General features: G+C 37.5%; 1 protein-coding gene across 1 annotated transcript in view; it reads right to left on the bottom strand.

Annotated features, from left to right (window-relative positions):
* Positions 1-14,131, bottom strand: part of USP18 (ubiquitin specific peptidase 18) — a 62,441-nt gene extending 48,310 nt beyond the window's left edge. The window contains 2 exon segments of the mRNA XM_044226682.1: positions 13,991-14,079; positions 14,081-14,131. Coding sequence (XP_044082617.1) covers positions 13,991-14,079; positions 14,081-14,131 — 140 coding nt within the window.
* Positions 14,132-14,801: the final 670 nt, after the last annotated feature.

Raw genomic sequence — 14,801 nt, 5'->3', positions numbered from 1 at the left:
AACCAACTGAGCCACCCAGGTGTCCTCTTTCCTAAATATTTTTGACATGGCTGATATTTTACTGTTTTTCTCATTTCACATTGTAACATAACTTTTCCCAAGCTCTTTATAAATACCTTTTGATGACTAATGTAGCAATAAAACATTGTGGAATATTCTGGTTATTTTTCAATTTTTTATAATTATAGCAAATACACTATAGTGACCATTTTTAGGCATAAAACTTTTCTCTACCTATTTGATGTCCCTCATGCAAACTAAAGTCTATGGACACAACAAAACTTAGCTATAAATGAGGTCATATTAACCACATAAAGCAAATCCCCCTACTCTTTTACTTTCTCCTGACAATACAGATTTCAGCCACCTGTAAATGTTCCCAAGCATATTTTAGACTTTCAGGAGGAGACTCTTACATGTTTTGGAACAGGTGACAATTATTGTACACTGCCACTACCACTCCAGAGAATCCGTGGAGTACCGCAAGGCAATGCAAGGTAAAACAATTAATGAATTAAGGTTCCCTCCTCTTTCCAAGTAGGGGCTTGATGTGGAAGTGGGATACATGCCCAGCTCCTCCAACTGCCTTGTGCCCTTTGATTTCACTGAACTCTTTCCGAAAGGGCTTACACTTCCGCCTACAGCTGCTCTCTGTCCAGGGTTCCGTGCCCAGGTCCTTGCCCAGGTCTAAGCTGGGAAATATAAATTATATTGTCTTCTCTATGTCTCCCTTCTCTCCACTCAGAGGCACTTATGAAAGGTTTCCTCAGTTGTTTCCCTGACTCCATGCCAGTAACTCTGCAGCCCTCCAATTTATTTGACCAGTAGAAACAACCAGCTGTTGAAAGAAAGAAAGAAAGTGAAAAGAAAGAAAAGAAAAGAAACAACCAGATGTTAAATCAAACTTTAAAACAGATGCTTAGAAATGTAATTACAATGGGGTAATTGGGTGATGGGCATTAAGGAGGTCATAGGATGTGATGAGCACTGGGTGTTACACACAACTGATGGACTATTGAACGCTACATCTGAAACTAATGATGTAGTTAATAAGACAACCCAATAGACAGAAGAATGGGTACATAAGCTGTAATAAATTTATACAAATGAAATAATATTCATCAGTTGCATTTGAAGGAACTATAGCACATGTCATAGTATGGGGACTCTTAGAAACATAATGTTGAGTCAAAATATATTCAAACTCAGGGAAAATAGAATATTATGTTGCTTAGGCATCAGTATATATGTGTGTAATAAGACTTTTTAAATAAATAGTGAAACCACAAGGATCAAGTAATGACTGACCTCTGGTGCACAGGCAGAAGGATGAAACAAGTGTGTTATTGTGTTATTGCTAGCAACAGTCTAGTTTGGGGATGAAGAGGTTTCCTAAGGGCTTTGTTATTAATTAAGTAAGTAATTAATTGAGACTTGGGGTCAAGGCTAATGGTCTGAGGAAGACGTGGTCTAACATATGCCAGAAAGAATCATTCACTCTGCAGAGATCTCATGCCACAGCTCAAGCAGTTAAGGCAGAACTAACACGAACGACAAATCTGAATTTATGACAAGTCACTTTGTCTATTTTCCCCAACAACACTCAGTTTTAACTAACTATGATGAGGAGTCCTTAAATAGAGACGCACTGGGGTGCCTGGGTGGCTCAGTTGGTTAAATGTCTGCCTTCAGCTCAGGTTATGATACCAGGGTCCTGAGATCGAGTCCCACATTGGGCTCCTTGCTCAGCAGAAAACCTGCTTGTCCTTCTGCCCATTCTGCCTGCCACTGTGCCTTCTTGTGCTCTTTCAAATAAATAAATAAAATCTTTTAAAAAAATGATTTAAGGATGGCACATAATGGATGGATCTCTGGGTGTGGTGCATAAACAATGAATCTTGGAACACTGAAAAAAAGAAGATAAAATTTTAAACATGATTTATAGGAATTTAAAAATAAGTAAATAAATTCTTAAAGATTATTTTCTTCAGTATTATGAATGCTGGTATACCAATTTTATAAAGCATAGAAGTGATACATTCTTAACTTTATTAGTTGAAATTATTTTTTAATTTAATAAATAGCTGTAAGGGACACCTGGGTGGCTCAGTTGGTTGGGCAGCTGCCTTCAGCTCAGGTCATGATCCCAGCGTCCTGGGATCGAGTCCCACATCGAGCTCCTTGCTCAGCAGGGAGCCTGCTTCTCTCTCTGTCTCTGCCTGCCACTCTGTCTGCCTGTGCTCGCTCTCTCTCTCTCTCTCTCTCTGACAAATAAATAAAATCTTTAAAATTAAAAATAATAATAATAATAAATAGCTGTAAGCCCCCAAAAGATAACTTATACACTGGGCGCCTGGGTGGCTCAGTGGGTTGAAGCCTCTGCCTTCAGCTCAGGTCATGATCCCAGCATCCTGGGATCGAGTCCTGCATCGGGCTGTCTGCTCAGCAGGAAGCCCCTCTCTGCCTACTTGTAATCTCTGTCTATCAAATAAATTAAATAAATAAAAAATTTAAAAAATTTTTTAAAAAGATACCTCATACACTATTTAGCAAATTTATTCTCTTTATGTATTAATTTTCAATTTCTTTTTTTAAGATTTTAAAATAATAGTTTTATACATAAAAGTATGGCCCAAACTATCCATTATTACAACATTTAACTTATGCACTAAAAATTATGCTCTTATATTTCAACATAAAAGTATATGAGATTTTCTACCCTCAATCATGTGTGTAGTATTTGCCACTGCATATACTCAGATATTAACAGCTAATCCATGTTGACCTCCCTTTTGTCACACTGATTACACATCGTTGTAACCAATGCGATCACTTGATCATGCACAAGTCCAAGGACTCCAGAAATGCTACTTAAGTGGTGTTTTGTTAATTGAACTTTCAAGCACTGGGGCCAGAATTGAAGCCAAGGAGTAGATGTTGGCTGAATAATGACACTGAAGCCACACTTTCAGGCTTTTCTACTTAATCTGAAAAATTTAAGTCTTCATATAAGTTAGAATTCCTCTGGATACAGTGCCACTTTCATTGAATGTCCTGGCCATAGGCGCGAGTGAATGATATTTCCATGTTTTAGGTTTTTCATATTATGTCTTTTATTTTATGTTGTTTAATATGTGTTCATTTTTATTTACTTGGTACACTGCTTGGTAGTCTTTTTTCAGCTCATTTTTACCTGGATATTCTTTACATATTCCACAGGGGGGACAGTGCCTACATACCCAAACTTGGTCTGGCTATTTAATTTTTTCCATGAGAAGACACTACAATAAGAGATTTGTGACAGCACATCTCCACGTATATATATATTTAATTGATTGACTGATTTGACAGAGGGGGGAGGAAGAGAGTACACACGCACAAGCAGGCAGAGCTGTGGGAAAAGGGAGAAGGAGAAGCAGGCTCCAAGATGAGCAGAGAGACTGACGTGGGACTCGATCCCAGGACCCTGGGATCATGACCTGAGCCAAAGGCAGATGCTTAACTGACTAAGCCACCCAGGCACCCCCATTTTTTTTATTTTTATACACCTTTCCATTTCATATCAGAATCAGCTACATCTTTCCAATGGTACTGTTGCACTTTAATACTTATTATTAAGAACTGTATTTAAATTTTAATTATTTATTCCCAATGCCACAGTGTTTCAAGAAAAAGATCCAATCTATAAATTCTTCACATCTTGTGAAGATGAATTAAAAGCAGAATGTCAACTTTATAACCTAAAATTATCATGAGGTGAAAAATCCCAAATATATATACTAAAAAGTCAATAATAAATCATCCCTCAATCCAAGTATGATAAAGAATAGTTTAAAATCTGAAAAAAGAAAAAAAGTTTAAAGACTAATAGGATACCCATAACAGAGTTTGCTCTCACTAGTCAAACTTCAAAAATCATATACTACACAAACTGAATCAAGCACACAGCGCTTTTAGTGTTTAGTCTACTTATGAAAGCTAAAAACTGTTATCCAAATGATTGCTTTAGATTGTCACTCAATTTGATAGTTGGAAATGAAACTTTTAAGAATTGTCCAAAATTTGAATCTTAGAGACAACATTGTTCTGGAAAATATTCTGCTAAAAATAATTTTCCTGAATTATATTCTGTTGGCCACAACAGGCACAAAAAATTGATATTTTAAATGTGCCATTTCTATATTATGTACATCAGATATCTATTTGAACAGGCAGAAACAACCAGAGTCTTTAAAATTCAAGAGCATGGTGGATATTGAATTCAGCCAGGATTCTCTCCTTGCAAATCTGATTGAAGAAATATTTATGGACTGAAAAACCAGTTTTTAAAATGTCAATAACATCAACAGTGGAACAAACAAGATGGAAGCTCTGAGTTGTTTAGGAATCATGAACATACAGTCATGGCCTGCTTCATGAGTGTACAAACTGTGTAGTTCCAGAGACCTATGCTCAGGAGATCCCAGGCTTGGTTTAATGCTTGCCTTGTTATAGACTTGAAATTCTTAATAATTTTTAACAAGGAACTCCACATTTTTACTTTACCGTAGGACTGGCAAGTTATGTAGACTGTCCTGCATATAGTGATTTGCTCATATTGTTCAGTATATATTCATAAAGTAATTATAGCACAGAAAAATGAAACAGAAATTCTGGCCAAAGGAGAAAGTCAGCAGTTCTTCATCAATCAAACACACACTACTTGATACGAAAGAGATTTTGGAATTGTCCTGTTGGGTACTCACATGAGATGTTCAAGCACTATGGAATGATAGACATTATGTGCTTAGAAGGCTACTCTAACCACACCAAAAAAGCCTAATGCTATAGTTTACAGAACTTAATGCCTTCAGTTTTGTTCACTGAAACCTACTGGAATAATCAAACTAAAAGTCCTCTTGAGAATCCAAATATTTCTCATTGATACCTGCTGCAAGATATTCCCATCCTTCTATTCCAATGAAGATACTGAAATTGGTGTGCATTTAAGTAAAGATGGGGTCAGATGGCAGAATGGTAACCAAATAAAACTCAGCCTTTTAGTGTTCTGTCAAAATGTGCCAAAATGTAGGCAGATGCCATCATGACTATAAAAACACAGTCTAATGTAAAAGTTTTTCTGAATGTATAGTAATTTTCAATATGTTTTCTCAATTAGTGCATACTAAAATAACAATTATTGGGACGCCTGGGTGGCTCAGTGGGTTAAGCCGCTGCCTTCGGCTTGGGTCATAATCTCAGGGTCCTGGGATCGAGTCCCGCATCGGGCTCTCTTCTCAGCAGGGAGCCTGCTTCTCTCTCTCTCTCTCTCTCTCTCTCTGCCTGCCTCTCTATCTACTTGTGATCTCTCTCTGTCAAATAAATAAATAAAATCTTTAAAAAAAATAAAATAAAATAACAATTATTATTTTGAGAGTGGTAGGTCTTGATTTTTTGTTTTGTTAAAATATTGGGAACACCTGGTCTTATATCTTGCTACTTAAAAAGCAGGTCTCTACAGGAGTCCATTAAAAACCTAGAGGAGAGCACAGGCAGCAACCTCTTTGACCTCGTCCACAGCAAATTCTTACTAGACACATCTCCAAAAGCAAGGGAAACAAAGGCAAAAATGAACTCTTGGGACTTCATCAAGATAAAAAGCTTTTACACAGTGAAGGAAACAACAAAACTAAAAGGCAACCTACAGAATCGGAGAAGATATTTGCAAATGGCGAATTGGATAAACGGTTAGTATCCAAAATCTATAAAGAACTTATTGAACTCAACACCCAAAAAACAAATAACTTCTGTCAAGTAATGGCCAGAAGACACGAACAGTCATTTCTCCAAAGAAGACATACAAATGGCCAACAGACATATGAAACAATACTCCACATCACTCAGCATCAGGGAAATACAAATCAAAACCTCAATGAGATACCACCTCACATTTGTCAGAATGGCTAAAATGAACAAGTCAAGAAATAACAGATATTGGTGAGAATGCAAAGAAAGAGGAGCCTCCTCACACTTTGGTGGGAATGCAAGCTGGTATAGTCCCTCCAGAAAATAATGTGGAGGTTCCTTAAAAAGTTAAAAATAGAGCTACCCTCAATACGACCCAGCAATTACACTGCTAGGTATTTATACAAAGGATATAAACATAGTGATTCAAAAGGTCACATACACCCTAATATTTATAGCAGCAATGTCCACAATAGCCAAACAATGGAAGGAGCCCAGATGTCCATCAACAGATGAATGGATAAAAAAGTGGTGTATATATACAATGGAATACTACTCACCCATCAAAAAATGAATACTTACACTTACATCGACATGGTTGGAATTAGAGGGTATTACACCAAGCAAAATAAATCAGAGAAAGAGAAACACCATATGATTTCCCGAATATGTGGAATTTAAGAAACAGAACAGATGAACACTGGGGAAGGGAAGGAAAAATAAAATAAGATGAAAACAGAGAGGAAGGCAAACCATAAGAGACTGTTAACTCCAGGACACAAACTGAGGGTTGCTGGAGAGGGGGTAAGATGAGGTGATTGGGTGATAAGCATTAAGGAGGGCACTTGATTGTAATAAGCACCAGTATTATATGCAACTGATAAATCACTATATCCTACCCCAAAACTAACAATATATTATATGTTAACTAAATTGAATTTAAATTAAAAATAAAAAAAAATAAAAGCAGGTCTCCAGACCAGCAGCATCAGCATCACCTGTAAGTCTATTTAAAAAACAGAATATTGGGCTGCACAGCAGACCTACTAAATTGAATCTGCATGTTGACAAGATTCCTGGCTCTTTATATATGCAATAAAGTTTGAGAAGATGTTTTAGACAACAGGTACTAAAGACGCTTAGGATGTCAAGGGTTGACGAGTGTCATGCAGGTTTCTTTTCTTTTTTTTTTTAAGTTGTACTAGCCACCATACAGTACACCATTAGTTTTTTCCTTATTATTATTTTTTATTATGTTATGTTAGTTACCATATAGTACGTGGTTAGTTTTTGATGTAATGTTCCATGATTCATTGTTTACATGTAATACCCAGTGCTCCATGAGATACATGTCCTCCTTAATACCCATCACTGGACCAAGGCAAGAAACAACAAATGTTGGAGGGGATGTGGAGAAAGGGGAATCTTCTTACACTGTTGGTGGGAATGTAAGTTGGTACAGATACTTTGGAAAACAGGGTGGAGGTTCCTCAAAAAATTAAAAAGAGACATCATGAATTGTTGATGTAATATTCCATGATTCATTGTTTGCATATAATACCCAGTGCTCCATGAAACATACAGATTTCAACACAAGACAAAAATCTTTAATTAGTTTCATGAAGAATCTTCTGTATTAGTTTCCTTAAAAGTGCATGATTTCCTGGTTGTTTCATTTGCATTTAAGGAAGTCATTAATGAAAACCTCATGTTGCTTATTTATGGAGATATGGAAGACAGAACACTCTTGGTCCAGGTCTAGCAGCCCCAAACAGCTTTCCTAACTTAGCCACTGCACAAGCATTCCACACTCTGCCACTGGGAGTACAAGCTGCTAAAGCCAGCCTTGACACAAATTTGGCAACATTTATTACAACCTCAACAATGACCATAGTGAACATCTGTCATTTCTGCCAGGCCTCTGCCCCTTCTTTTGGTAGCAGAATCACCTCTTCCTTTTAAAAACTAATGTATTGTTGGACACTACATCAAAAACCAATGATGTACTCTATGTTGGCTAGTTGAACATAATTTTTTAAAAAACCTGTTTCCATTCTCATACTCTGATACTATTCCAGGATCCTGAGACCATGACCTGAGCTGAAGGCAGATGCTTAATTAGCAGAACCACCCAGGTGCCCCTCCTCTGCTGTTGTTGTTGTTTTTTTTAAGATTTTATTTATTTACTTGAGAGACAGATCACAAGTAGGCAGAGAGGCAGGCAGAGAGAGAGGAGGAAGCAGGCTCCCCGCTGAGCAGAGAGCCTGATGAGGGGCTCGATCCCAGGACCCTGGGTTCATGACCTGAGCCAAAGGCAGAGGCTTAACCCACTGAGCCACCCAGGCGCCCCTCCTCTGCTGTTTTTAAAATTAGCTTGAAAAGACTTTCTGTCCTTGTAGCTGAAAGAGTACTAATTAATACTGATGAAGAAAATAATCAATGGGTGAAATAAGTGATGGGGATTTAAGGAGTGCACTTGTCACAATGAGCACTGGATGATGTATGGAATGTTGAATCACTCTATTGTAGAACTGAAATTAATACTGGACTTAAAATATAAACTTAATAAATAAAAATAATCAAAGATACATATAAAGATCTATGTAAGAGATTCATTTTTATGGCCTATTTTCCTTATGTATTTTACAAATAAAATGAAATACTGATGAGAAAAAGTGAAGCATTTAGGAAAATGGGGTGCAATAATTCCATTAATATTTTGTCTATCCTTTTAAATATCTTTTTGCTCCTCATTACTTAACACTAGATGATTTTTCAAAGGGAGATTTTTTTTATAAGTACAATATAATTTTATTTTTTGCTTATAAAATTGTGGGTTTATATGCATATAGAAGAACAGGGAGGCTATACTCTAATACATTACCAGTGATGAGAATATCAGTAAATTTTTAACATTCTTCTTTTCTGATATTTCCCTTTAAAAACAGTTTAATTATTATGAGCTACAAAAATAACATTTAAATAAAGCTCTTTAATGAAAGGTAACTTAGAAATTACATTACAGAAAAATTAGAAAAACAAAAAGAATGACCCCATTAATAAACCTAATAAATTCTCATTCTCAAGGAACTGGGTATTTTTCTTTGCAGGATTTTTCTAGCTATAATTTTTCCTTTGTGTTATAGCTATTAAAGTATATGTACCATTTTGCATCCTGTTTTTTTTTTTGTTTATCTCTAAATTTTTTTTTCCAATTTATTTATTTTCAGAAAAACAGTATTCATTATTTTTTCACCACACCCAGTGCTCCATGCAAGCTGTGCCCTCTATAATACCCACCACCTGGTACCCCAACCTCCCACCCACCCCCCCGCCACTTCAAACCCCTCAGACTGTTTTTCAGAGTCCATAGTCTCTCATGGTTTGCCTCCCCTTCTAATTTACCCAAAAGCACATACCCTCCCCAATGTCCATAACCCTACCCCCCTTCTCCCAACCCCCCTCCCCCCAAAAGGGAGATTTTTTTGTTGTTGTCCATTGAAAAAAGGAAAAGGACAATTTCAAATTCAAGAGCTGAAGCATTATTTACAATGGCCAAAACAGAAAAAAAATAGGAAATGCAACAATAAAAGTTAGTAAATTACAACACTCTCACAAAATGAAATACTATGGTGACATTACAATCATTTTAGACTAAGAAAGATGGGGAAGTGACTATAACACTTCATTGAATAAAAAAAGAAATTATATGAAAATCATATGGTATGACCTAATTTTTTTTAAAGATTTTATTTATTTATTTGAGAGAGAGACAGCAAGAGAGGGAACACAAGCAGGGAGAGGAGATAGAGAAGCATACTCCCCCTGAGCAGGGAGTCCCATGTGGGGCTTGATCCCAGGACCCTAGGAAGATGACCTGAGCCCAAGGCAGACACTTAACAACTGAGCCATCCAGGCCCCCCAAACCTAATTTTTTAAAACATAAATATAACTACAGAAGGAGAGAGGAAAGACTGGGATGAAATATACCAAAAATGTCATTAAATAGAGATTTCATTGGTGGGATTACAAATCAATTTTTTCATTTTTTTATTATTTCTCTTAATTTCCAAATTTCTTATAATTAATTAATATGCAATTTTAAAATAAGCAATAATTCATTTAGGGGATAGATTTACCATTTCTCAAGGGAACCTTACGTTGGCAATACTGTTCCTATTTCAAGATCCAAAAAATTAACAAATTAGGGATGAGAAGAACTGTTAGAATTTCTTTTTCTTAATTCTTTTACAAAATGTGAAGCAAAGGTGAAAATCAGAAGTTGGGAAAAATCTAAATATAAAGGTGGCATATATTAATAAATCATGTTAAATGACTCAGATAATAATCTCTTTTACTTTGTACTTATTTTCAGTAATCATAAACAGTCTTAATAAATAGTCTCGTAGAGTCAATTATCATATGGTTTCACTTATTTGTGGAGCATAACAAATAGCATGGAGGACATGGGGAGTTAGAGAGGAGAAGGGAGTTGGAGGAAATTGGAAGGGGAGGTGAACCATGAGAGACTATGGACTCTGAAAAACAATCTGAGGGGTTTGAAGTGGCGGGGGGGGGGGTGGGAGGTTGGGGTACCAGGTATTATAGAGGGCACGGATTGCATAGAGCACTGGATGTAGTGCAAAAATAATGAATACTGTTATGCTGAAAATAAATAAATTATAAATAAATAAATAAATAGTCTCGTAATAAGTTAAATAAATAAATAAAAACAATTTCATAATCTGAGGAACCTCAGCCTGAAGGGTTAAAACTAAGAGAGAAATGATGGCAGTTAGCAATTCCATGAGCAAGAAATAGGATTCTAAGACCACACAGAGAGAAATCTGATGAAACAGTATAGAAAAGGACCGGCCTGTGTTTTCCAGAGACATTGTTCTGTACTTTGTCAAGACCTCAAAACTGGGATGTTTGGGTGGCAGTCCACTGAGCATCTGCCTTCAGCTCCGGTCATGATCTCAGGGTCCTGGTATTGAGTCCCACATGGGGGGGGGGGTTCCTCCTCAGTAGGGGGCCAGCTCCTCCCTCTGCCTGCAGCTCCCCCTTCTTGTACTCTCATGCTCTCTCGCTCTCTCTGTCTGGCAAATAAATAAGTAAGTCTTAAAAAAAAAAAAAAACTCAAAACTCTTTATGTCAGCCAAATATAGCAGTAAACCCCAGTGGAGAGTATCATTTGGGCAGGCTGGAAAGCCAGATTCCAAGAGGAAAATCTTCAGAGCTGATCAGAGGGGAAATAAGTAGGTGTGGCTACAAAAGGAAGGAAAATGAAACCTAGAGATCTAAGAAGGATGAAGAAAGGCGGAGCTGTGAGGGAGTGGTGATGCAACATGGGGGCTTAAGTGGGTAGGAGAAGAATCCATGAAACAAGATGGGATAGGGAGGGAGACAAACCATAAGTGACTCTTAATCTCACGAAACAAACTGTGGGTTGCTGGGGGGAGGGGGGTTGGGAGAAGGGAGGTAGGGTTATGGACATTGGGGAGGGTATGTGCTTTTGGGTAAATTGGAAGGGGAGATGAACCATGAGAGACTATGGACTCTGAAAAACAATCTGAGGGGTTTGAAGTGGCGGGGGGGGGGAGGTTGGGGTACCAGGTGGTGGGTATTATAGAGGGCACAGCTTGCATGGAGCACTGGGTGTGGTGAAAAAATAATGAATACTGTTTTTCTGAAAATAAATAAATTGGAAAAAAAAATTTAAAAAAAAAAAAAAAAGAAAGGTGGAGCTGGCAGAGAATACTCTGTTGAGCTAAGTTGGTGGTGATTAGCACGTACCAGAGAAAAAAGGATGGTTTTATTCCAATGAAGCTGAATTTTCAAACTCAAGCCCTGACTCAAAAAATTGACTCCAACAGAGGATTTTTAGGGCAGTGAAATTATTCCATATGATACTATAATGGTAGATACACGTCATTATACATTTGTTAAAACTCATACAATGCACAACACCAAGAGTGAACCCTATTGTAAAGCATGAACTTTTGATGATAATCATGTGTCACTGTTGGCTCATCAGTTGCAGCAAATGTACCACTTTGGTGTCAGATGATGATAATGGTTAAAACGAGGGTCAGGAGAGGGGTAAGATATATGGGAACTCTGTACATCCCACCCAAATTTGCTGTGGACCTAAAACTGCTCTGGAAAATAGTCTATTATTTATTAAATGCTTATTGGTTCCAAAGAACTAAACTAATCTAGTCCCCAACCTTCCCCAAATTTTTACTCTTAAAATAAGTAAAAGACATGAATGATAGAAGCAGGTCTAAGTCCACCATCATTGTAGCCACAGAATCAATCAGGGACTTCCAAGAAACAGCAAAAAATGCGATGCAGGAAACCTGGCTGGTCTGTGTCTTTAACTGGGCTCTTCACCCACAACTAGGCTCTCTCTCCATAAGGAAAACCGACTGTCTCGAAATGCCCTAAGAGGAACAAAATTAACATGCCTAGAATATGATACCTCATAGTGGTTTGTATCCACATACAAATACAACCCATCATGGCAATAACAAATTTAGACCTCATCCTTTAATCATTTGTTGTATGTTTCTTAAGTAATGGTAATATGCTCTGTCCATGAATTAGAACCATACCAGAGGAAACCCCAGATAAGAGGGAATGAATCTTGGGACCACTCTCTCTAAAAGAATCAGCCCACGTGGAAGGCATTAGGACTTACCCTCTTTGAGGCTGTGTACATGTTAAGTGTTTCCCCTTTGCAAGCCCATCTTTGTGTAAAAGTGCCAAAAGCACATGTTGTGATGAGCACTGGGTGTTATACGCAATGGAAGAATCCTTGAACACTACATCAAAAGCTAATGATGTACCATATGTTGGCTAATCAAACATAATAATAAAAAATTAAAAAGTTTAAATTTTAAAAAATAAAAATGCCAAAAGCAAAGCACATTTTTAATAGTGAAAAAGGAAAAACAAAACAGAGTGTTGGTTTTTTTTTAGTTCTTGATAGTGCTCCATAAATCAAAATAGCACTATATACATACATTACTCTTCTACCCATTTTGTTCCTATAAACTAGGATATCTAGATAGCCCAGATATCTAGATTTAAACACCCTCCCCTGACCTCCCTCTGCCACTACATAACACTATAAAAGAAAGTTTCCAAATGTTTTAAAGCATTTGCCTTGTTTAAAGGGCACCTGGGTAACTCAGTTGTTTAAGTGTTTGACTCTTAATTTTGGCTCAGGCTGTGACTTCAGGGTCCTGAGATTGAGCCCAGGATGGGGCTCTGTGCTGAGCATAGAGCCTGCTTAAGATTTTCTCTCTCTCTCTCTTTTTCTCTTCCAGTGCCCCTCTCCCTCCTCAAAAAATAAAAATAATAAAACAAAATATAAATAATTTGCCTGTTTTCTGGAACAATTTCAAAGAATAACTACCTCAAAGCTATAAATAATGCAACTAAAGCCACTGTTTTAATTTCCAAACACTTTGAACCCAGATTTTCAAAAGTCATAGAATGGAGTTTTATGTTTAAACATCTAAATTCAGCTTTCTTCCAGGAAAAAAAGGCGAGGAGGTTGGAGGGGGATTAAGACTAAAATATTCCTTATTTGCACAATTTGACAAAATCTTCCAAATTTCTCAGTATAGATGCCCACTGACCCAGCAATTCCACTTCTAGGAATTTTTCACAAATATATTTGTATATTCACATGAATGTGTACATAAATGTGTACTGCTGCATCATCTATACCAGTAAAAACTAGAAACAGCATAAATGCCTATTAATGGTTTAAATAAATGATGCACGCACCATATTATGCACCAATTTTTTTAAATGAGGATGACCTAGCTATACATCTTGCCGTGAAAAGAGATCCATCTGTGGGAAAAGGCAAATTACAAAACAATATTAATAACTTGTATGGATGAAAATTTCTAGTAAAGTATACCGAAAAATGATACAGAGTTGTGGAGTAAGAGAAATTTCTGTTTCTACTTTACTCACCTGTCTGCATTTTTTTTCCAATTTTTTTACAAGGTTACACCACTTTTGGAATTTCTTTTTAAATTAAACACAAAACGCAAGAAGCCCAAATAAATATATCAGGTTGTAAAAAAAATTCATTGACCCAATATATGTATGTAATAAATATAGACCATTATTATAATTTGCAAAAATCCAAATAAATCCCTTGATTGCCCTGGTGGCATCTGAGTAAAGCCCCGTTGGATGTCGTCCCTGGAAAGAAAGCTTTGAAAATGAACACCAAACTTGCCTGGACTTCCAGGGAAGCGTCAAACCTCCACCGCGAAGATGGATGCTTGGGAAACAGAAAAAGCTTCTGTAGCCTTGCTGGCAGCCGGGGTTGGCGGAGAATGCACATGCACAGCAGAGCTGGGCCGGCTAGTCCAGTCATCTAGCCTAGAGTTTAGATCGTGGGACGCCCCTGCAAGGTTCGCTCAGGCCCCGCCCACCAGCGGCCGCCCAGCTTTCGTTTCCCACTGAATGGAAAGTGAAACTCAGCGGGAGTCAGCTGTGCCCAGCGCCTCCGCATGGGGAGCAAGAGCGATGCACTGCCCATCCCGGCCGCTGGGAGACCCAGTGGTCACTGGGGTTTCGCTTTTCAACAGGTATGCTGTGCTTCCGGGGCTTGCCCTTTGCCTGCTAGGGCAAACATACATGGGCCTTTTTATCCGGCATTTTATGGTCATTGAGAGGGCACTTAATGTGAGGAGCAGTGGGTATTACAGAAACTGATCAATTATTCAACACGACCTATGAAACTAATGATGTATTTGCTGTAAAAATAGCTTTTCTCTAAAAAGTTAGCTGGCTAATTGAAAAAATTAGCCAACTAACTAAACTAAAAATTAGTTGGCTAATTGAATTTAAGTTTTAAAAAAAGGGTGTGTCTTACAGTCTTTTGGTGTTTCACAGTATACATTTTGCCTTTCATAATATAATTTCTGAAATTGTGTATCTTAAAATCGATGGCTTGTTGATTCAGTGAAATGTGGCACATGGGTGTAATGTCCTTATTCCTTGATTCTGCTGCTGTTCCGCAGAGCCAGCAGAGGACAGCCGTG

Source organism: Neovison vison, chromosome 12 (genome assembly GCF_020171115.1).
Source record: "Neovison vison isolate M4711 chromosome 12, ASM_NN_V1, whole genome shotgun sequence".
In the NCBI taxonomy this organism is placed as follows: Eukaryota; Metazoa; Chordata; class Mammalia; order Carnivora; family Mustelidae; genus Neogale; species Neogale vison.
This window is presented reverse-complemented; position numbering and strand designations above follow the sequence as displayed.